The sequence below is a fragment of the Pipistrellus hanaki genome, assembly GCF_964339955.1.
Source record: "Pipistrellus hanaki genome assembly, chromosome: 3".
Classification (NCBI taxonomy): domain Eukaryota; kingdom Metazoa; phylum Chordata; class Mammalia; order Chiroptera; family Vespertilionidae; genus Pipistrellus; species Pipistrellus hanaki.
The window spans coordinates 176,288,329-176,312,258 of record NC_140505.1 but is presented as its reverse complement, the minus strand read 5'-3'; the positions used below and the strand labels follow the sequence as shown (position 1 = coordinate 176,312,258).

Below are 23,930 nucleotides of genomic sequence, written 5' to 3'. Positions count from 1 at the left end.
GCTCACCACCTTTTAAAAGAATTCATAGTCGTTGAGAGGTGTAAACTAATGGGCAAAGCAACAATGAAACCATAATAAATATTAAGTCAGAATCATTAATTCTGAGAAAGCAACATTATCAAAGTAAGTTCTGGAAGAGATCAATATGAATAGTGAATGGACCAGTCACCTTTAAAAAAATCCATAATTTACTTACAGTAAGACATTTACAGTGGAAATCAGCAATACTAGAGATTCAGCAGCAGGAAAAGGCACACACCCACCAAGTGCAGGGAGTCTCACTTTAGGGATAGTTCTTACCCGAAGCCCAGACTCGATAAATATGTGCATGTTGGTCTTCCTGCTCACAACAGCTTTCTGCCCGCCTCGAACTGGAGTTGGGGGGAGCAGAAGACAGCTCTGGGGTGGCAGACGTGGATCCGGGGCAGGGGCTGCTGGACTTCTGTCAATCACAGCGGAATAAAAAACAAATGCTGCATTCCCATAAGCTCCTGCGGCCCTCTCTGGGGACGAGAGTTGAGCAGTAGCTAATGTGTTGTTTCTGTGGGGTCTTTTCTCCCTTAACCCTGAGACACAGAGGACACTCCCAAACTCAGATGAAGAGTAGGGGCACACTCTCTTTCTTTGATGTCTGAAAACAAGTGCCAAGGAGTCTCTTTTAGAACAACACAGAAGCAAGTTTACCAATATGGCATTTTTAAATCTTTTATGATTTAAATCTCCTTAGAAGCAACAATATGTATTGAGCTCCTATTTTTTTGCAGAGAAGTTTATGGTAAGCTTTGTAAAATAAAGAGAACTGTAAATTGGTGCTTAACCTCACAGCATTAGAGAGCTCAGATTCTAATCTAAGAAACTACTAACCTGTTTCCCCGAAAATAAGACAGTGTCTTATATTAATTTTTTCTCCCAAAGTTGCGCTAGGTTTTATTTTCAGGGGATGTCTTATCTTTCCATGTGCTAGGTCTTATTTTCGGAGGATGTCTTATTTTCGGGGAAACATGGTATGAAGGTGAGCACCTGTCCCTCCACAGAACTGTCCTCTCATATGTGAAATGAGATTGTCCTGACATTTATATGGTAAAATCCACCATTAGTAGATTGGTGAAGAGGGGCAGCCACTCTGAAATGAAGACAGTACTATGTAGAGTTGCTATTAGGATTCTTCAAGATCTAAATCTCTATTTGACCAGAATAAGAGGTATATAGGATAAACTCTATCCTAACTTTGATTCAATCAACATCCCAAACAGAAATGATATCAGAGAAAACACCACAAAGTAGAACCATCTTATAACTCAGATAAATAATTTCTTTTTTACTAAAGCAAATTTTTTAAGTTAACCCATTTAAAACTGAATGTCTTATCAGAAACAAGCACCTAAATGTGAGTTTTTGTTTTTCAAACTTACTTTTCTTTCTCTGTTAGCAGGGGGAGATTTTCACTGACCAAACCATAACTAAGCAATAGAATGGATTCCGCCGTCATCTCCTGATTTATGATTAGTCCTGCAATGATTCGGCGTAAGGTCTCATGGACTTTCCGGGCCAGCTTTAAACTTGTGGTATTTTGTAAGATCTAGAGGCAAACACAAATGTCATGCTCAGGTAATAAAGAATTGCATTGGGCTTTGTTCTAATGGTAGTTTTTAAAATTTAGGTACTAGTATATTTGCTTTTTAATATATATTTTTCTAATTAAAAAAGAAACATTCTTATAAGGTTTCAAACAGATAGAACAGAGTCAAATTTAGCCATCACCTCAACCCCAGAGAAGACCAGGGTCAGCAGTGTGGGCGCCCCTGGGCGACCTGCAGCCCCTCTCTGCTCCGTCTGGGTGAGGCCCGGGGACACAGTTGGAGACAGGATGTGACATTTGTGAGATGTTGACCATCCAGGTGCATTAAAACCATTTCCTTGCATAGACCTGGCAGTAATAGCTGTAATTTCCTTGGAGGGATTTAATGACACACATGGAAAATACATGTGCTCTGTTGACTTTTCATCCTCAAAAAATATCTAACATTCTTAGATAAGGCTAAATGCATTTTAGGAACAATTATGGAGTTTAACCAACATCAAAACATTTGGAATTATAGATAACTCATGCCATTAGTGCTTTTTGTTCTTGTCTTAGTACATATAATAGCAATAAAAAGAATTAATGTTTATTGAGTGTTCACCCCTGCAATAGGCACAGAGAACTCTATGAAGGGAGGTGAATTACAGAAAGAAACAGTGGGAAAATGTGAGCTTCAGATCAGAAAGATATGGAACTAAATACTGACTTTCCTCCTTAACCATGTTCCTTTCTACCTTCCTGAGCCTGACTCTTGTCTCTAAGATGAGGTACATAGATCTCACAGGGTGGTTGTGCAGGTTAGAAAAGATAATGAAGCACAATGTTTAGAACATTATGTATGTCCAACTAATGCCAGTTTTCTTCCCCTTGGCATTCTGGGAGCAGCAGTCTCCAAAGGCTACGTTCTTAGCTGCTGACTGGGCCCAGCTGTACTATTCACCCACTCTTTGATTCCTATCTTTCCTCCTGCATCTCAGGGTTTACAGCAGGGACTCTGTGGGTTAGAACACTCAACTCATTGCCGCCAGCTAGTGGCCACATGGTATTGGTGTCCTTACACCAGGAAAATCGTGAACAAGGGCAGCTAGGTTTGCCCTGCCAGGCTCTTTTCAAGATCCTCCTGCAGCATTCAAGTGCTCACCTCTTTTAGCGGAAGGATCAGTTTTGTAACCTGATCTTTTCCTACAAACTTGCCCAGGATTTCGTAAGAATCGTAACTCTTGCTTCTTCGGGCCTCCATGACTTTGGAGAGGATCTGCTTCACTTCCTTCTCTTCGGCAATGGCACCGAACAACTCGTGGTTAAAAATCTTTAAAAGAACAAGGGCAAATGGCAGTTGCGTACATTCAGCAAGATATGCCAACATAAGCAGTCTTTGAAATGAGCATTGGCACATCCAGATCAAGGAAAGCGAGTGGGACTGGATTGAAATTAGACGGAAGAAACTACTATTAGAGTTCACTTTTTTCAACGTAGTTTAGGAACCAATTACTAAATAACAAATACAGAAACACCTGAAGGTTTATACTAAACAAAAGAAGAAAATGGTGTTTTCATTGTCGTGGATAGGTTCTGCAACTTTAAGAAAAAGATGCATGACAAAGCCAATTTCTCCACAGGCTAACGAATACAAACATCTCAGCAATCTATAATAACAAAAGCATAATATGCTAATTAGACCAGAGGACCTTCTGGACAAAGCCGAGGCAGCGGGACTGAGCCCCCTGCATGAATTTCATGCATGGGGCCTCTAGTGTGATAAAGAAATGACACTCAAGGACCTACTGTGCCGCACAGATTTATACATATAACTGCATAATTTGCAGACAAGTTTTAGATATCACCGAAGAGCTGCTTAATTTCTTTTTAAGCTCATGACATTTAAACTTAATAATCAAAATTAATACATTTAATTCAAAATGTTAGTGCCTGCAGTTTTAACTAATCAACAAAATGTTGTGTGGCAAATTTAGTCTCTTCCAAACCTAGCAAGTCTGACTCAGTGGATAGAGCATCAACCTGTGGACTGAAGAGTCCCAGGTTAGATTCCCATTAAGCACATGCCCAGGTTGCAGGAAATCCCCAGTAAAGGAATGTGCAGGAGGCAAGCCGATCAATGATTTTCATCAATGATGTTTCTATCTCTGTCTCCCTCTCCCTGCCTCTCTGAAATCAATTAAAAAAAAATTAAATATATACAAATTTAGTCTCTTCCAAATCCTACCCTAAATTATCAAATGATTCAATTTTAAAAGTTGGCTGTTATTAATTTTTCACTATTATAAATATAGCTCTGTTAAATATACATTTATATAACCCCGAGACCACAACTCTGATTATTCTTTTAAAACAGGTATTTTTTTTTTTTTTTTTAAATATATTTTTATTGATTTTGTACAGAGAGGAAGGGAGAGAGATACAGAGTTAGAAACATCGATGAGAGAGAGTCATCGATCAGCTGCCTCTTGCACACCCCCCACCAGGGACGTGCCCGCAACCAATGTACATGCCCTTGACCGGAACCGAACCCGGGACCCTCCAGTCCGCAGGCTGACGCTCTATCCACTGAGCCAAACCGGTTTCGGCTAAAACAGGTATTTTTAAGTGATTGAAATTTTTGCTCACTGCCAATTTTCCTTCCAGAAAACAATGGCAGCACCCCAGCTCACTTCACCTGAGTCTCAGCTTTTTAAACTGGCTAATCTAAGATATGAGACAGAACATTAATTTCATTTTCATAGGCTCTTATTCTCTCTTATTTGTAAACTGACTTTTTGGTGTCCTTGGCCTATTTAAAAACAATTGGAATTCCTTTCTCTGAACCTTACCTGAATCATTATATCTAAACAAGAGTCCAAATCTCCGACTTGCAGCTTGTAGGTGAGGCCATGGAGCAACATGTTAACAGTGAAAGTCAGGACGTGGACCTAAAATGAAATGTGTAAAGAAAGTATAACCGGTTAAGGTACTTCTAGAAAGAAGTAAGAGCTAAGAACTACTGCAAGGAGAGCATCAGAGAACATATCTGTCATTACTGCCGAGAGAAGCTTTGACAAATGACACATACTTATAATCCTCTGATCAAATGATCATTTTGTAAAAGAGCTGCTCAGAAACACATGACCATGCTTAGGATTATTGCGACTAAGCCAAGCCAGGGATGTATAAAGGCACAAGAGCCCATAACTTTACAAACCAACCTGTGAATTCAAGGGTGTGCCAATGTTGAATGCAATCAAAGCTGGGACATAACGTGCTATGAAGGACACAAATAAGTTTTTGCCCTCGAGAGTAACCAGAGCTAACATTCCTAAGAGCCTACCACAGGCTGGCACATATTAATACCTCCCATGTAGGGAATCATTTAATCTTCACCCATTCTTTCTTTGATGTAGGTGCTGTGTTATTGGCATTTTTTAAGAGAAAGCTGAGGCACAGACAGGTCAAGTAACTTGCTAAGGTTGCATGTGTAGAAGTGGTGGAGTTGGGATTTGAAAGCAGACGAGCTGGCACCAGAGCCCTATCACTACGCTGCGCTGCTCTCAGGCTTTCTGATCTTTATACTGCTTCCAAGGTAAACATCAGATAATGATCACAGGCCAAGGAAGCACACTGGGTTGTCCATACACAGTCTGGACTTTAAAGGCATAGTTTCATATGTGTCAACTTGTGATCTTTTAGTGCTTTTACATATTTGAAATGTTTCCTGAGGGCTTTAAATAATTTTAAAAAATACTTTTGGGAGGATGAAGAATGACAGTTGAAGAGTAAAATTTTGGTAGTGTCTACATGCCTAGATGTCCTCTATTTTAATTACGTTTATTGGGGGTGACATTGGTTAATAAGATTATATACAGATTTCAGGTATACAATTCTGTAACAAATCATCTATATATTACATGTGTGATCACATTCCAAACTCAAATCTCCTTCCATCACCACATATTTGACCCCCTTTACTCTTTACTACCTCTCCCTATTTTAATTATTTTAATAATAACGAGAGGCCTGGTGCATGAAAATTCGTGCACTCATGGGGAGGGGGACGAGGAGGTCCCTCAGCCTAGTGTGCGCCCTCTCACAGTCCACGACCCCTTGGGGGATACCCACCTGCTGGTGTAGGCCCGCTCCCCGGGGGATTGGGCCCAAGCTGGCAGTCAGATATGCCCCTGGCAGCCCGGGAGCTCTTGGGGGGGGTGTCCACGGGCCGGGGGATGTCCTACCTTCTCGACAGGGATATCCACCTGCTGAGGAGGCGGGAGAGGCTCTCACCACCACCACTGCGCTCACAGCTGTCAGCCTGGCTTGTGTCTGAGTGGAGCTCCCCCTGTGAGAGCTCACTAACCACTAGGGGGTGTTCTGCATTGAGCATCTTCCCCCTGATGGTCAGCGTGTGTCATTCCCAGTCCTTCCACCATAGGGACATTTGCATATTACCCTTTTATTATTTAGGATGGGATGGGCTTGAAAAAACAGTTGCTTAAAGAAGAGCTTAAAATACTGCAGATGCTCCCTTATATTTTGACTAAATCCTCCAAGACAGAGCTGTACTTGATTTATCTTTGTATACTCAGTGCCCCAACACTGTTTCAAATCTTAAATAGATGTGTATGTTTATTGCTCACATTTGTGGCAATACATTCAATATGCATTCGACAAGATTTTTTTTAAGAACTCGGAGAAAGCAGAAGTTGACATGAAGTGATTTAAGAGAAAAATGACAGGTTACATAAGCTTGACCTAGAAGGATTTTTACAGAAATCAAATACTGGAGCTTTAAAAAATACTGATTAGAAGATTTTGACTATTCTTGAAGGCTATCTAAGGGAATCAACTATACTGATGATAGGCCCAAAGCAGCATGACTTAACAGTGTTCAAACTACAAATATAAACTCCAAGCCAACGTAAAAATAAAAGGCGCAGAATGCAGTTTACCTGATAGCCACGGACAAGGGTAGTCTGTAATTCTTTTAAAATATATTGCAGGTAGTGCACACCCAGATCTTCTATTATTTTTGCAAGAGTGCTGCGTGCAATGTCTCTGATTTCTTGTGCTCTATTCTTGAGGAGGGCACACACTTTTAGCAAAATACTAGAAAATGAGAAATTGAAAAATGACTAATCAAAAAGACAAAACAAAAAAAAACACCAAAATAAACAAAAGCAAATAAAAATATAAACATCCTTTTCTTTCTTCATTGCTCATAACTCAGATTTCCCACTTAGGATTGTCAAGCACAGAAAACTGACAGTGCTTATCTTCTTCCCAATAAAAGACATTCAACTTAGAAAGAAAGAGGCAATTTGTGATTTTCACAGAACCTTTGAGATTGTCACATGACATACCTTGGCAGGTTAGATTCCATAACTTCCGGTGGAAGGGACTGCATTAGTTTAACCATAGCAAAAGCTAAGGGAACTCGAACCACTTCTTCATCATTTACCACCTTGGACTTTATGAGCTTGTGTTCTTCTTCCCGTTTAGTCTATAAGAAAAATTTAGGTTAAACTAAAATGAAGATAAATAGATCAGGAACCCACCAACACTACAACCTTTCATTTGAAAGGGAAACTTTTTTGATATAACTGATGTCCATTTCTAAGTCTAGTGCCTTAGAAAACAAACTAAATTATGCAGTTTGAGAATAAACTTTTAAAAATTGTACAAACAATAGGAATACAAATCTTTTTCAAAGGAGCAATCAGAAAAAAATAAAGTCAAGTGGATTAAGATCCACTATTGTAGATTAAGACTGCTATGAAATACTATAAAAATCCTATAAAATTTGTATCACTTGGGACTTTCAAGTGTTTGAGTGACATTATTGGTTCATAAGAAATATAGTGTCTCAAACAAAGTTATTTACTAAGACATAAAATGTCAAGTTAATATTTTAAACCAGGGGTTGGCAAAAGTTTTTCTTTAGAGGACTAGGGAATAAATATTTTTGGTTTGATCTCTGTGGAAACCACTCAACTCAGCTGGGGTAATGCAAAAGCAGAATCAGACCATATGTAAAACAACAGTTTAACTGTGTTTCAACAAAACTTTAGCTACAAAAATAAGCCACAGGCTAGATTCAGTCAATGGCCACAGTTTGCCAATCCATGTTTTATACTGAGTAGGAAGGGCTATGGCATCCTGAGAATTCACTGCTAAAAGTTATCCCTGTTTACCAGGGGGAAGATAATTCTGAACAGTAGAGGAGTAGCCAAGAAGTAAAAAACTAAAACAGGTTATTAACTTTTAATAACCTGTTTTAGAAATGGGAGCCATCTTACTATCTACTTCAGAGATAAAAAGCATATATCTATCAGGTGAAAAGCATAATGAAGAAGGAACACTACTGCCTAGCTGCAGCAGGAGATGAACCTAAAGACGACTAGAGGAGAAAGAAAGTAAACTGAAATGTTGAGATAGAAGAAAATCCAAACACTGACATCGATCAGTAATAGTGTGGAGCCTCAGCTGACAGCGCCCCACCGACACCCCGCTTCACGCAGACCTGCTGGGCCCCAGCAGGATGATTACCGTAGATGCCAGGCATTTATGGAGCCTGGGCAGGATATCCCCTGTGATGGCTCCTTGGATATTTTTAATTGTTCTCTCCAATTCGTCCTTATTTCGAGGAAGGGAAGAGAAGGACTTGGTGACACACTCGGTTTCCTTAGCTGATGTTCCCTCACTGTCGGCTGGCTCAGGGTCTCCTAGCTCTTCGTTGCCATCTGACAAACTCTTACATCTATTTTCCATCTCTTCTTCATCCATTGGCTCTAATTCCATGGCTTCAGGCTCCGGCAACTCAGTCGCTTCAGTTGTGTTCATATCTAGTAAACAACAAAGGCATCTCAAATCAAATAAGGAAACAACACAGTTGTGTTAAGTAGTCTTTTCTACCAACATCCAATAAAAACATCTAGCCACTAACTATGGGCAGACAAGGTAAGTGCTGAAGAAATCACAGTACATGAGAGAGTTATGGGTTAGGGTTTTGTTTTGCTTTTCTTTCCCACAGTCTAGAGTCTAATAAGGAATAGAGACAAGTATACTGACATTACAAAAATGTGAACTCCCGGGAACACATTGGAAGGTTAGTTCGGGAGGAGGATCTTGAGCAAAAGGAAGCTTCCAAGGTACTGTGGTTGGAGGTTTCTAAAAGCAAAACCTACACTGGCGAGCCATGAAAATCACAATGCAGCCATCAGTTCTCATACAGAAATGTCCCTTACCACAGGACTCTGTTTATTAAAGAAAATCAGGCAGCACATCATTGTGGGTCGAGTCCACTCTTGGCTCCACTAACCAACCATATGACCACAGTCAGTTACCTTAACCTTGGTAGGCTCTGGGTTCTTCACCAGTAAAATGCAGATAGCACCTTGCTCAGCTATTGTGAGGATTAAATGAGATGAAGGCTATAATGGGCCTAAAATATATTTCTGACACTTCACTGACTTTCAAAACATGGTAATTATTAGTCTTTGTTTTGTTTACTGACTGTGTGGCTTTGGGAAAGTTACTTTACATTTCTGAATCTTAATTTTTCTTATAAAAAATATTGGGTAACTAATAATTAAGGTGCTTGTAAGGTTCTTATAAGGACAAATGATATTATGTCTATAAAATCCCAGTTCATAATAGGTGCTCAAAAAATACTTTAAACTTCAGTCATATCTAAGAAGAGGTAGTTAAGCAAATTAAATATTTAAAATTTCTAATGTTTTTATTTATGCAAAATTGCAAAATGCAGATTCAGCTAGCTAAACATACTGTTAAAGGGCTTTAATACATTAATTGTTTAAAACACAAATAATTCCTACACATTCTAACCAGTCTTTTCTATTAACCAATGTGGTTCTAGAATGATTTTATTGTGAATCAAAGAATTAGAAAATTTTGAGTAAGAATGTAGAGGAATGCAAAGTAAGGGCTAGAATAGTTCAAAATCTTTAGCCAAAAACAATTAGGACAGATACCTTGGCCTACTTGAGTGTTCATTCTTTTCCTTATTATTCTGTGCTGGCTAGAACTTATAGACTGATATTTGACATAAGCAGTCGTAATAGGTATCTTTGCCTCATTCAAGCTTTAAAGCAAAGACTTTTAATCCTTTATTATTGACTATGATGTTGTATTAGGTTTTTAAAAGACATCTTTTAACAGGCTAACTCAATTTCTTGCTTGATAATAGCTTTTATCATAGATATTAAAATTAATCAATATTTTCCATGTATATTTAGATGATCAATATCTTTTGTATGTTAATATGTTAAATTCCATTAACCAGTTATAACAACTTCATGACTTAGTAGGGGCGTCCTTTTTCCATCACCTGAAACAGCTGGTGTTAAGGCTGAAATTATCCATTTCTTGAATGTTTGTAGATCTTGTCTATACAACAGTTTAAGGCTGGCATTTTCATCATGAGGTTTTTAACTGCAGACTTAATATCTTTAGTGGTTAGATTTTCTATTTCTACTAAAGTTAGTTTTTGTATTTTATTGTTTTTAGATTTTGTACATTTCAGCCACGTACTCAAATTTATAAGTACTGAGATCATATTATTTTACCTTTTCATTTAATTGTGACTTTTTAAAGTTCCCAATATTATTAATTATACCTTCTATTTTCACTGATCAACTCTGCCAGAGGCTTGTCAATTTATAATCTTGTCAAATATCTACTTTTAGTTTTCCTTACTGTATCTACTTAATATTTCATTAATTGTTGCTCTTTCCTTTGCATTCATTACTTACTGCTCTTTCCAAATGTGATGGCAATATATTTTTTTTATAAAAAAATATATTTTATTGATTTTTTACAGAGAGGAAGAGAGAGGGATAGAGAGTTAGAAACATCGACGAGAGAGAATCATCGATCAGCTGCCTCTTGCACACCTCCTTCTGGGGATGTGCCCGCAACCAAGGTACATGCCCTTGACCGGAATCGAACCCGGGACCCTTCAGTCCGCAGGCCGATGCTCTATCCACTGAGCCAAACCGGTTTTGGCTGTGATGGCAATATTATTGGATTTCTATGTAAATAGTCTACAGCTCTGATATTTCACCTATATAACTTAGACTGGCCTTTTCTATCATTACATAAATTTTTACAAGTATACTCAAAGTATTCATTTTAACTTCCACCTGACACACTGTTACAAAAGCAAAAACAAGGAATAAGTTTAATTTCCTTTGGGTAAATCTTTAATTATCATAGAGTATCCAAAAATGGAATGGAAATATAGTTTAAAGAAAGCTTTATGGATAAAAATCTTACACCGATGGATGAAGATAGTGGCAAGGGGTTAAGGGCATGGGGTGGGGTGGGGAATCAGGTGGAGGGGAGCTATGGGGGGGAAAAAAAGAGGAATATCTATAATAATCTGAACAATAAAGATTTATTTTTTAAAAAGTTTTAAAAACTTACTTTCTTCATTCTGAATTTTTCTCATTTGTTCTTCAAGAGTTTTATGGTCAAAGTGAAATGCTTCTAAAACTATTACTAGCAAGCTGTTAAAAAAAGGTAGACAGAAATATTTATTTGCTTAATAATATCATTTGATGATTAAAAGGGAGAGGCAATTTAAACATAGTATAAACATTAAAATTACTTTTACCAATTTTAAGTATTTTTGACTTTAACCAACATTAGCATAATCTCACTAATACAATATAAAAGTAAAATTAGATTACAAAAATGATTTCAGTAAATAATCCAAAGTTTACATTTAAAAAAATAAAACAAAAATAAGAAGTGTGACTGTACCTGACACCCAATTTTTGATTGATCTGTCCTGTCTGTAAGACATGAATGAAATGTTTCAAGTAATATAAATATGCTGACCAACACAGATGTCTGCAAATAGCTCCAATAATCTCTGTGGCAGCAATGGTTATATTTTCATGCTGTAAAACAAGTAGAGAGAATCAACATAAAACAAGCATTTGCAAATAAAAAACACAGAGTTAATGTGGTACATAAAAAGCTTAGACAATAGGTGATTAAGTTATAGAAAAGAAAGAATGCTCCAACTACACTCCATTCCCAACCCCTAAGAAAAGATGGTGTCAATTAAAGAATGACACCTTCCTTTAATTGAAAGACATTAATACATTTTAGTCTCTTTCCATTCAGACCTCCCTGATAGGTTCAACCCTATGTGAATGTATAAAACTTGACAAAGTTAATTATATATTGACTGCTTAACATTCAAAAGTACTCTGGCTGGTGTTGCTCAGTGGTTGAGTGTCAACATATAAACCAGGGGGTCATGGTTCAATTCTGAGGGCACATGCCAGGGTTGCAGACTCGATCCGAAGGCAGGGCCATGCAAGAGGCAGCCAATCAATGATTCTCTCTCTCATCTTTGACGTTTCTGTATCTCTCTCCCACTTGCTTCCTCTCTGAAATCAATAATTTTTTTTTTTTTAAAGTATACTGCCTTTAAGTGTAAAGTCACAGGTTAAAAATCCATACTAATAATGGAGGTATATGCAAATTGTCTGGGATGCCATCACAGAAACAGTAATGATCAAACAAAACAGCAGGCTGCGTGGAGTGACCAGGCCGGCAGGGTGGTTAGTGAGGGATGACCAAACAATTGTACAGCAGGCTGCATGGGGCAAACAGGCCAACAAGGGGGCAGTTGGGGGCAACCAGGCAGGTGGGGATGGCAGTTGGGGGTGACCAGGTCAATAGGAAGGCGGTTGGGGGTGAACAGGCCAGTGTGTGCGTGGGGGGCAGTTGGAGTGACCAGGCCGGGGGGGGGTGGGGGGAGCAGGTGGGGAAGACCAGACCAGCAGAGAGGGGCAGTTGGGGGCAACCAGGCTGGCATGAGGGGGCAGTTAGGGGCGATCAGGCAGGTGAGCAGTTAGGAGCCAGTGATCCTGGATTGTGAGAGGGATGTCCAACTGCCAGTTAGGCCCGATTTCCTGGGATCAGGCCTAAACTGGCAGTTGGACATTTTCTGAGGGGTCCTGGATTGGAGAAGGTGCAGACTGGGCTGAGGGGATGGACCCTCCCAACCCCCATTGACAAATTTCGTGCACAGAGCCTCTAGTAAGACTATAAAAAGAGATATCATGTTAATGCCGACTAAATCAACTAAATATAATTTATTTTTCCCATCTATATCTCTTTCTAATTTTATTGCTAACTAACTCCAAGTTGATTATATTTACTGGCTCTTTAAACTGGAATTTTAAAAAGTGTTCTTTTATTTACTTACTCAATTTTTAAAAAAATATATTTTATTGTTTTTAGAGAGGAAGAGAGAGGGAGAGAGAGAGAGAGAGAGAGAGAGAAACATCAATGATGAGAATCATTGATTGGCTGCCTCCTGCACGCCCCCCACTGGGGACTGAGCCTACAACCCAGGCATGTGCCCCTGGCTGGAATTGAACCTGGGATCCTTCAGTCCACAGGCTGACGCTCTATCCATTGAGCCAAACCAAGCAGAGCTACTTAGGCAATTCTTTAAAAAAACATTTTAATATCCTGAAACAACAGAGCAAATCTGTCCTTTTATAAGACAATTAATCAATCCAGTATAAACTCAAGTCACAAATCCTTATATTACTGAGATTAGACTTGAATTTCTTGGAACTGTCTTTCATTAATTTATTTAATCAGTAAATATTTATCAAGTCCTTACCACGTGCCAGCTGCTGTTCTAGGCACTATGAGCATAATGAAGAAAGTCCTAAGTTCAAATACTGGTTCTGAAACTGTCATTGAGAAAGTCACCTCACCTCATTTATTCTCAGTTTACTGTCCTGTAAAATATTGGTAGCAATGTGTACCACAGAGATGAGTTGTGGTGAGGAAGAAGTAATAGTACGTATTTGAGTACTTATAACAATGCCTGTATCTGGTGTTATGCTAAAGAAAAGGTATTTATTTTATTTCGTTTCTTATGAGCCACTTGGGAAGACAACTACTCAGCTGATCTTAGTAATGTGATCATGGCTAACAGGAGAAATAACCTATGTTTGGCCTTTTGTGAGCTAATGATAGCAAAAATAAAACTATAGTCACCATTTATAGAGCATTTACTATGTGCCATGCACAATTCTAAGGCTTTACAACTATTCTAAGCTTCTAGTGATGATGACATCATCAATATGGATACCACGAAATTTAGATGCCATTCCCCCATCTACATTTTGGAAAGTGTGTCATGGTAGAGATTTACCAGCTTCGAGATCTAATGCCCTACCTTGAGCATTTTCTCATCAAAAATTGGACTCATGGCATAAGGCATGATGTAATTTTGAAGAGATTTAGAAGACAGCACAATCTTGCCTTCCGTTAGTTGTTTTGCCAGTTTCTTCAAGGCTCTTGCTCTTCTATGTATCTATGAGTTAAGATAAAATATGAATTAGTTACTGAATAATCTCACCTACAGCCAACTCCATTTCAGTATCATGGCCCTGTTCCACGGAAAGATTAAGGAGTACAATACAGTCCTTGTCACATGAGCAAACACCTGTGCCTTGACTTGCTTCCAGAGACATAATCCACAGGACTTGTTTAACCATGAATCCAAAGGCATGTAAGCTTCTTTAAAAATGGCAGAGAAAGGTAACACTGTTAGTGAGGTTTGTGATACCACCAAGGAAGTCAGACTCCAGGAAATGATCATCTAGTACACAAATTTGATTGATATTGTGAAGACCAAGAATGAGACATTCACAACTTTTTTGAAAATTAAAATCTATCTTAAAGAGACAGACCTGTGAACTGCATATTTTATAGGCAGGGGAAAAATACAGAAATGTCTTCTACCTGAATGTGCTTCATATTTTCAAAGAAGTCCATTTCCGGGTCATGGCAATCAGTAAGCTGTACCAAGTCTTTAAATTCTGGTTGATGGGGAAAGGTTTGAATTAAACAGGAAAGCAGTGTGGTATAATCCTGTTGAACACTCTGCAAATACCCAGTGGAGAAAAAATTTTTTTTTATTAGAATTTGCTCCCTATTAATACAAAAATACCAAAAAACCCCCAAAAATAAAACAAACAAAAAACCCCACAAAAACCCACACAAACATTTTTTTTTTTTTAAAAAAGTAAAACATTCCCACTATAAAAACAAACTACATCAAAAGGGATCGCTCTGTTCCATTCCCCCTCATAAATGTTTGGTAAGTATTTCCATAATCAAGTATTTTAATTAAATGTACAAAGCTTGACTGCTTTTCTTTTTTTTTTCCTAAATATTTTTTTATTAAATTATTATCTGTGTACATATTTTAACATTGCCCCCCCTCCCATACATACCCACCTTCCCCAGAGTTTTGTGTCCATTGGTTGTACTTATATGCATGTACAGCTTGACTGCTTTTCTAAGTAGAGAAGTAGGGAAAGACAGAAACATAACAAACTTAAGAGAAAAAAGTAACAACTGCAAACCCCAATACCTCTGTCTGGCTCCTCAATCCTTTCCTCAGTTTCTCCAGGAGTGCACGATGAATGATTTCTCTATATTCCTTCTCCGTGGCATTCAAAGCAGCTAGCTTTTTGATGATGCTCATCAAGCACATGCTGGCATTATCACTTAAAGACATGTCTCCTAACTGGAAACATGAAAACACCCAAGTAATTCTATGCAATAATATAATATGGAATGTTATTTCTTAATGAAAAGGTTTACAAAATATTTCCACTGCTCTGTGTAAAAATCCCTACTGAGAAATGCCCCACAAGTACGTCATACCCAAGGAAGAACCAAACGGAGGGTGTGAGGAATATAGTAAATAACTTTGAAATATCATGCTCACTGAGAAGTGTCACTCAATTTCAGGAAATACTATGATAAACTTTTGAATTAGTTTTATTCTCAAAGCAAACAGAATAAAAGATTCAGTTCTTAATATTTAGTAGGAGGTGACCACTGAAAAGGACAGAGTTGGCTGGTTATAATTCTGGTTAGTTGCAATAGAGTTTATGGTTTGACAAGATAGGTAGTGAGTACAGAGAAAGTATTTCCAACTCAGCCAACCAGGCAGTAATTTAGAATTCCTTGCAATGAATAAACAAAAAAAGAACCCCACCTCACCCCTTCCCACCCCCCAAAAAAAGAGAAGGAAAAGAAACACACACACACACAGAATTTCTTATGTTGAAGTTTGACATGAAATATATAGAATGAACCCCAAAAGTAATCACTTTTTTATATATTACATAATCCTTAATATCAGATGAATAATTATAAAATGCCACAGATTACTGATCCCATTACATGATTAACTATTAATTAAGGGCTTCATTTTCCTCATTTTAGGGTCTAAATTTAGTTCAGCAATATGGTACTTAATATAGCCCACACTCCTTTCCTTTCTAACATATATCAATATAAGAGGGCAAACTGTCAATTATACAGTTACATAATTTTGAAAAATCTATACTAATAAAAGCCTAGGTGGTGACGCCCTTATGTCATCAGAAGATGGCCGCCCCACATCATCACACGATGGCTGCCACAAGATGGCCTGGCAGGAGAGGGCAGTTGTGGGCGATCTGGCTGGCAGGGGAGAGTGGTTGGGGGGAGAAGGGGCAGGCCAGCAGGGGAGGGCAGTTGGAGGGGACCAGGTCAGCAGTGGAGGGCAGTTAGGGGCAATCAGGCCAGCAGGGGAGGGCAGTTGGAGGGGACCAGGTTGGCAGTGGAGGGCAGTTGGGGGCGATTGGGCTGGCAGGGGAGGACAGATGGGGGTGATCAGGCCAGTAGTGGAGCAGTTAGGCATCAATCAGTCCAGCAGAGGAACAGTTATGGGGTGTTCAGGCTGGCAGGCAGAAGCGGTTAGGGGCAATCAGACAGGCAAGCAGGCAAGAAGTTAGGAGCCAGCAGTCCCAGATTGTGAGAGGGATGTCAGACTGCTGGTAGTCCTAAACTGGCAGTCGGACATCCCCCAAGGAGTCCCAGATTGGAGAGGGTGCAGGCTGGGCTGAGGGACAACCCTCCACTGCACAAAATTCATGCACTGGGCCTCTAGTTGAGATATAATTGACATACCATAAATTTGCCCTTTTAAAAAAGTGTACAATTCAGTGGTTCTTATATATTCACACAGTCGTGCAACCATCATTATTATCTAACTTCAGAACATTTTAATCACCCCCAAAGGAAAACCTGTACTTTTAAGAAGTCACTCCCCATTCTTCCCTCCCCGTGTGCTTGATAATCCCTAATTTACTGTCCCTATGAATTTCTCTATTCTAATATACTGGTTTTTGACTTCCACATATATTATTTTATTCACAATCTTAGTCCTTCAAATCCTAAAAATAACAATATGGTCTTTGCCAAACAAAAAATTCCAAAACTTAAAGAATTTTATACTAAAAAACCCTTCTCTACCCCTAACCGGTTTGGCTCAGAGTGTCGGCCTGCAGACTGTAAGGTCACAGGTTTGATTCCGGTCAAGGTCATGTACCTTGGTTGCGGCCACATCCCCAGTACGGGGGGTGTGCAAAAGATAACTGATCGATATTTCTAACTCTCTATCCTTTTCCCTTCCTCTGTAAAAAAAATCGATAAAATATATATTTAAAAAATAAAAAAAAAAACACCCTGTCCTCCTCAAAACACAAATTAAGAAATTAAGTTACGTAGTTTTATTATTAAAACACTAGAAAATAATCGACAAAGTTTTGCTATAAAACCTACCTCCAGATTATAGAAGCAATTATGCATAACTGGAATTAGGTAGTTGATGTCCACAGTTTGCATCTCTTTAATATGAGAGGTGATGGTCTGGAATGCTGAGAAGCGAGCATCAAAGTTGATATCATCAAGATGTCTTTGATCAAAGGCGTTAAGCTGTGAGAAATGCCATTGGAACCATGTAAGTGAAGATACATAAATCTTAAGTAAACAAAAATGATATAGCACTTTTGAAGCAAAAGAGAAATAAGGTTTTTCTTGCTTACCTTGACAACATCAGTAATATATTTTAACCCGCTCTCAAAATCAGAAAGAGTCTAAAAGGAATGAAAACAGTACATTAGTGAATAAAACTTTAACTTTTCTGCCCACCACCCATGTTCCCTGCTCTCACTCACAAAGGAGATTCGGGTGGAAAGGGATACCACACACCTGGAAAATTGTACAAAGCAACTGTCTTGACTGCTTATTCTTAATCACCGAGAAGAGTTTTGCGAGAGGCTTGAGGAAGCTTGTGGGCTCCAGACAGTGTTTTAACAGGTTCTGCACTGTCACCAGAATATCGATCTCTGTATCCTTAGGAAGAAATAGGAAGAGAAATTATATTTAAATGCTTTATAAAACTGATCAACTTGGCTTTAATACATAAAACAAATAACTATGAATAATGAGTAAAACTCATTGGAAAACTTGTTTCATAGTCTTTTAAAAGTTCCTAGTATTTTAACATAAAACCCATAGTAATGTCCATTAACAATTTCTTCCTTTAATTCTAATAGAAAATATGCATGGTCTTTAAACAAACTATCTTCTATTATCAAATCAAAAAGAACCAAGAAAAATGAGCTTGGTGAAGAAGAATTTACGCCTCTGGTTGTTCCCAGATCTATGGTCTTTTAAACAGAATTACTACATAATGGATGCTCAGTATAACTACTAAGGCCTTCCAAATGAGTTTGAGCCACAGTTAGACTCTTTTAATCAAGATTGAACTGGGGTTTGAAAATCATATTAGGAACTCTTAGCTTTGTCTAAATATTAAAACAGTCTGACTTTTCCTTCAGTTTTGCTACTGCGATGGCAAAATATGTTTGAGATTATACAATGCACTTCTTGGGTTCCAGATTTATAATTGATCAAAGTCAGGAAAAACAAAATCCTGAAATGCACGAGAAGCTAAACAAAGGAAAAGAAGGGCTGACACTCTTACTGTTGTAGTAGATGATGTCTCCACATTCTTGCCTGTCCCCATTTCCAAAATTCTGTCCAAATTTTTCTATTTTCAATTTTATTATTCTGTATAAATCTTTTCACAAATGCATGAAGGTAAATACATCACAGAATCTAACCAATGAAGTTACTGTTTGCAAATAACCCTAATCAAGCATCGCTTCAAAGGCAAAGTCACGTCCTATGTGTATACCTGAGGAATACTGCCACGGTGGAGGAAGGGAAGCAGGAGCGTAATGAGGAGAGAGCTCTGTTCTTTGTCTTTCATAAACTTGCTGATTCTAGAGAAGGAAAAGAACTGGTAGGTAAGAAAAACATACAAGTTAAGAGTATTTCTCTAAGGAGTTAAGATTTTTTGTAGAAAAACATTAGTGACGAAAGTCACAGATGACTCGGTATGTGTGCCTGTATACAAAGTCTAACTCGGTTCTCAGCAGGACCCACTCTTACTTCTCTCCAGCTTCAGGCTCGTGGCTACTATTCTATTTCTTTTGTAACGTCTGATTGTGTAGATGGGTTAAAGTAAATTCTTTTAAATTAATTCTTTTTATCAATCAAAGTAAAACAAAATAAAATAAAAACTATATGATTTTGCCCTGGCCCATGTGGCTCAGTTGGCTGGGCGTTGTCCCGTGGACTAAGGTTGCCAATTTGATCCCAGTCAAGGCACATGCCCGGGTTACTGCTCCATCCCAGGGAGGGAGTGTACAGGAGCAGCTCTCACGTCACTCTTCCTCTCTCTCTAAATATCATTAAAAATACTTTAAGAAACAAAAACAAGAAAACTATATGATCTCATGTTACTAAAAATTTTAACTGAATAAAACATGCAAAGGTGAAACAAGCAAATCTATTAAACTACTTTAGAATTTTGAAGTCTGTTCTCTTTTATGTTTAAACTAGGGACCTGGTGCACGAAATTCATGGAATTGGAGGGGGTCCCCTCAGCCCAGCCTAGCCCCTCTCACATACTGGGAACCCTCATTGGATGTCCTACTGATGGCTTCTGGGCAGGGGCCCCCACAGTTCCCTCCAATCCCCGGCTCCACCTCTGCCAAGGCCTAAAGCTTCCGGCCCTGGGCAGGGGGCTCCCAGCAGCTCTGATCGCCCAGCTCTGCCCTCAACCAAGGCCACAATCCTATGGCCAAGGCTCGGGCCATGGGCACGGTCCCCAGCTGGCTCCGATCGCCTGGCTCCGCTCCCGGCCGAGGCTCACACCCTGCACAGGGGAACCCCAGCTGGTTCCAATTGCCTGGCTCTGCCCCTGCCAATGCCAGCAAGGCCAGGTGGAAAGCTTGGCTTCCTCCATCGCCAGGGAAACCCAAGCCTCCCTCCTGCTCTCCATGGCCGCAGCCATCTTGGTTGGGTTTATTTGCATATTTACTCCTGACTGGCTTGTGGGTGTGGCTTGTGGGTATAGCAGAGGTACAGTCAATTTGCATATCACTCTTTTATTAGATAGGATGAAGGCAGATGCCATAAACGGTTTAAAATGAATACTCCAGCAGAAAAACAGAATTCTAACTTAAAAATAAAGGGCCTTCAAAAACACTGAAAATCTTTTTAGCTTACTATCACATTAAAACAACTGAAAGACTAGATATAATTTTAAAAAATTAAGACCATGGACAGTGAAGTTATCTTTTAAGAATATATATCACTTACTTGGAAAGAATGCCAAGTTCCTTACTGACTTGTGCCCTGTTCTTTTTCTTTTTCACCTTTTCTGTACTTATTGTGGTTTTGCTGAGATACTGGAGAATTGCAGGTACATGAGGTAGAATTAATCGTCCTCCTATTGTGATAGACTCTGAAATAAATGGCGACAAGTATTTTGACTTTAATTAACTACTCTCTTATAGGATAACTGTACAGTATTTTTATAATGACAGACAAGGGAAGCACTCAATTACTATACAAGTTTAATAAATTTCAACCCTAAAAATTAAATAACTTTCTTCTTAGACAAAATAGCTATATGGCTGAATGAATAATTTATTCAAGAGACCCTTAAGCCATTTTTTGTTAGTGGTGAAAAGACTTGTTAGCACAACATGGTAGGAACAATTCAGAGACATGACAGTTTGTCTCTGAATTGTTTGATACAACTATTTTGTATTTTTTAATTTTTGATAATTTTCCAGAGGATAGTTGTACTTTCTGGAGCATGAGTAACCTGAATTTCTACCACTGCAAAGAAAACTCAGTTTATGTAAATTGGTATTAATTTCTAAAGAAGAGAAAAGTCAACTTCTACTGACTTTTACCTTTCCGAGGGAATGCTACTTCAAAGGGCTAAGATCATTTGCCTGGTGCAGCACACTTACCGTCTGCACTTTCAGTGTACACACATCCAGTCACAGGCAAGCTTAAGACTGTTTCTGTGGGCTCAAAATCAGGAATGGTGAGAAGGTCATCTACTATGTCCATCACAATACTGGCTGTGGCTTCAGAGAGATTCTTTGCTGAGAGAATCGCAAAAACATTGACCAGGATGTCACATTCTGGGTGCCCTGGTTTCTGTTTAGCCAGAAAAGGGAAGTATCTGCAGGAAAAAAAAAAAAATACTGAAATAGTCATCTTATTTCTCAATGCTTATTTGTGAAAACATCTTTTACATAAATTTTTAGTCAGTTTAATAAATATGTTTATATGAATCTTAATAAGATACTCAAAAAAGAAATTAAAGTCTAAAATTTGATGGATAATAATTGGTATTTCACCGACATTATATTACACTAGAGGCCCAGCCCGCACCCTCTCCAACTGGGAACCCCTTGGGGGATGTATGACTGCCAGATTAGTCAGACATCCCTCTCATAATCTGGGACAGCTGGCTCCTAACTGTTCACCTGCCTGCCTGATCACTCCTAACTGCTTTTGCCTGCCAACCTGACCACCCCTAACTGCCCTCCCCTGCCAGCCTGGTTGCCCCTAACTGCCACTGCCTGCCTGATCGCCCCTAACTGCTCTCCCCTGCCAGCCTGATCTTGCCCCCAACTGCCCTCCCCTCCTGGCCTGGTTGCCCCCAACTACCCTCCTGCTGGCCTGATCTCACCCCCAACAGCCCTCCCCTGCCGCCTGATGTCGCCCCCTACTGCCCTCCTCTAGAGGCCTGATGTCGCCCCCAACTACCCTCCTCTACAAGCCTGATCTTGCCCCCAACTTCCCTCCTCTGATGGCCAATTTGGTTCTGATTGGTCAGTTTCTATTCTATGCCAGTCAGCATCAAAAGCTCCGCCTGCTAGGCAGCCACTGGCTCCCCACAACACCCAGATTTGGTTCTGATTGGTCAGTGTCTACGCCAGTCAGTGTCAGAAGCTCCACCTCCTTTAGCCATTGATTCTTCACAGTACCCACATTTGGCTCTGATTGGTTGGTTGCTATGCCAGTCAGTGTCTCTGGCATATGCCCTGACTGGGAATTGAACCAGGGACCTTTCAGTCCACAGGCTGATGCTCTATCCACTGAGTCAAACCAACTAGGGCTGATCTATTTAAAAAAAATAAATTTTAGTTGATTTCAAAGAGGGACAAATATCGATGAGAGAATTATTAACTAGCTGCCTCCTGCAAACCCCCCACTGGGGACCAAACCCACAACCTGAGCATGTTCCCTAACTGGGAATCAAATCGTGATCTCCTGATTCACAGGTTGATGCTCAATCACTGAGCTATACAGACTGGGCTATGATTACTCTAATTAGTAAGCAAGTTTTTGTTGTCCCGAATGCACCTAATATCTAAGATAATTTAACCTTAGTTGTAAGCAACGTCTGATTGATGCTATGCAAATTGGAGCCATATTTCAAAATAAAAATTTATTGAAGAGTAACATTCCCATCAAGTGTTTCTGAAACACTCATTAATTCTTCTACACACAACTACACATGCATATCTATCGCTATGGAGGATTCTAGAGAATTCAACCCTTCTAAAGATTTCTACCAGGTAAGTGTTAAATAGAAAAGAAAATAAAATTCTGCCACTTACCTCCTCTATAAGTATATAGCTTCTATTTTTACTCCAAACAAAAGTGAGAGAAAATGCTGAAGACAATGAGTGGCATCCAATGATGCAGATCTATACCTTGTGAAGGCTCAACTAACATAAAACTGAGTCACTATCATCAAATCCTTTATGGCTCCTTTGCATAAAAATTACACAAACATAAAAGATTTCTCCAATGTGCCTATGGAATGCTGCTTGCATATATCCAGTGATAAAACAAGATATGAAAGTACATCCTCAAATTGGGGAAATAAGCAAGCCCTTCCTACTGGTAAAAGTGTAACAGGATTTCCTGAGGAGGACATCAAGGCAAGGTCTTCTTCAGTGTGTTTTTGAAGACTATTTAATGACTCGGGGAAATGTTCATGACATAGTGATACATGCAAAAACAGCCCATCCAAACCTCCACATGCTACAGTAACATTAACAGCTTCTCATATGTCCTTCTAGACATTTTCTATTTGCATACATGCATAAGCATTTTCTTGAATTATACTATAATATTGTTCAGAAACTATGTTTTATTTAAACTATGTATTTTAAGATTCAGCTGCCTTATTCTTTTAAACTGCACCTACAATAGTTCACTGCATAAGTCATATTAGTGCCCTGGGCTAATTTACCTGCTCTTTTTATTTTTATTTTAAAAAATATATATATATTATTAATTTTTTACAGAGAGAAAGGGAGAAGGATAGAGTTAGAAACATTGATGAGAGAGAAACATCAATCAGCTGCCTCCTGCACACGCCTTCCTGGGTATGTGCCCGCAAGCAAGGTACATGCCCTTAACCGGAATCGAACCTGGGTCCCTTGAGTTGGCAGGCCAAAGCTCTATCCACTGAGCCAAACTGGTTAGGGCTACCTGCTCTTTTTAAAAGGGGGAAAGGGGAGGTTATACCTTGCATTTCTGCTCCAGATACTAATTAGTTTCAGCAGAGGAGTAGGAGAATACTGACTCTCAGTTCCAAGCCTGCTGATCTAAGAACAAAATAAAAACAGAATACAAAATTAATAACATATACAGAATTTAGAAAAACAACTACTAAAAAGCAGAACGAACATGGAAACTGCACCGAAGGATAAAAGAGTGAAGGCATGAAGATGAATAAAGGACAGAATGAGGAAAATGTAAGGTAACCTAAGTCACACTTACACAAGAAAAATGGCAAAGATGGTGCAAGGAAATGCTAGATGCCTGAAAGGAACCAGGGAGCATAAGTTCAATTGGTCAGAGATGACAGAGCTCAAGCAGCTAGAAATCTGCTAAAATAGACTCTTCTACAGTCTCCTTAGCAATAAGTAACCTTAGCTGTCACCAAGTGGTTTTAACCAGAGAAACCAAACAAGGAAATGTGTGACAAAAATATTTGTGTATTTCCCCTCAAAATCCAGAGACACATCATGGGAGGTGCTACGAGTTATATATTGCGTAAGGG

At 39.0% G+C, this 23,930-nt stretch overlaps 1 protein-coding gene across 1 annotated transcript in view; it reads right to left on the bottom strand.

The window, feature by feature from the left end:
- UTP20 (UTP20 small subunit processome component) overlaps positions 1-23,930 on the bottom strand; it is a 90,556-nt gene that overhangs the window by 12,469 nt on the left and 54,157 nt on the right. Inside the window, exons 29-47 of the mRNA XM_084880064.1 lie at positions 23,393-23,472; positions 20,809-21,026; positions 20,147-20,291; positions 18,675-18,762; positions 17,684-17,827; positions 17,518-17,568; positions 17,255-17,407; positions 15,009-15,164; positions 14,375-14,515; positions 13,806-13,943; positions 11,354-11,493; positions 11,015-11,097; positions 8,117-8,412; positions 6,931-7,070; positions 6,520-6,676; positions 4,411-4,509; positions 2,724-2,891; positions 1,413-1,579; positions 301-442 (exon numbers count right to left, since the gene is read on the bottom strand). Coding sequence (XP_084736190.1) covers positions 301-442; positions 1,413-1,579; positions 2,724-2,891; positions 4,411-4,509; positions 6,520-6,676; positions 6,931-7,070; positions 8,117-8,412; positions 11,015-11,097; positions 11,354-11,493; positions 13,806-13,943; positions 14,375-14,515; positions 15,009-15,164; positions 17,255-17,407; positions 17,518-17,568; positions 17,684-17,827; positions 18,675-18,762; positions 20,147-20,291; positions 20,809-21,026; positions 23,393-23,472 — 2,706 coding nt within the window. The remainder of the gene's footprint in view (positions 1-300; positions 443-1,412; positions 1,580-2,723; positions 2,892-4,410; positions 4,510-6,519; positions 6,677-6,930; positions 7,071-8,116; positions 8,413-11,014; positions 11,098-11,353; positions 11,494-13,805; positions 13,944-14,374; positions 14,516-15,008; positions 15,165-17,254; positions 17,408-17,517; positions 17,569-17,683; positions 17,828-18,674; positions 18,763-20,146; positions 20,292-20,808; positions 21,027-23,392; positions 23,473-23,930) is intronic.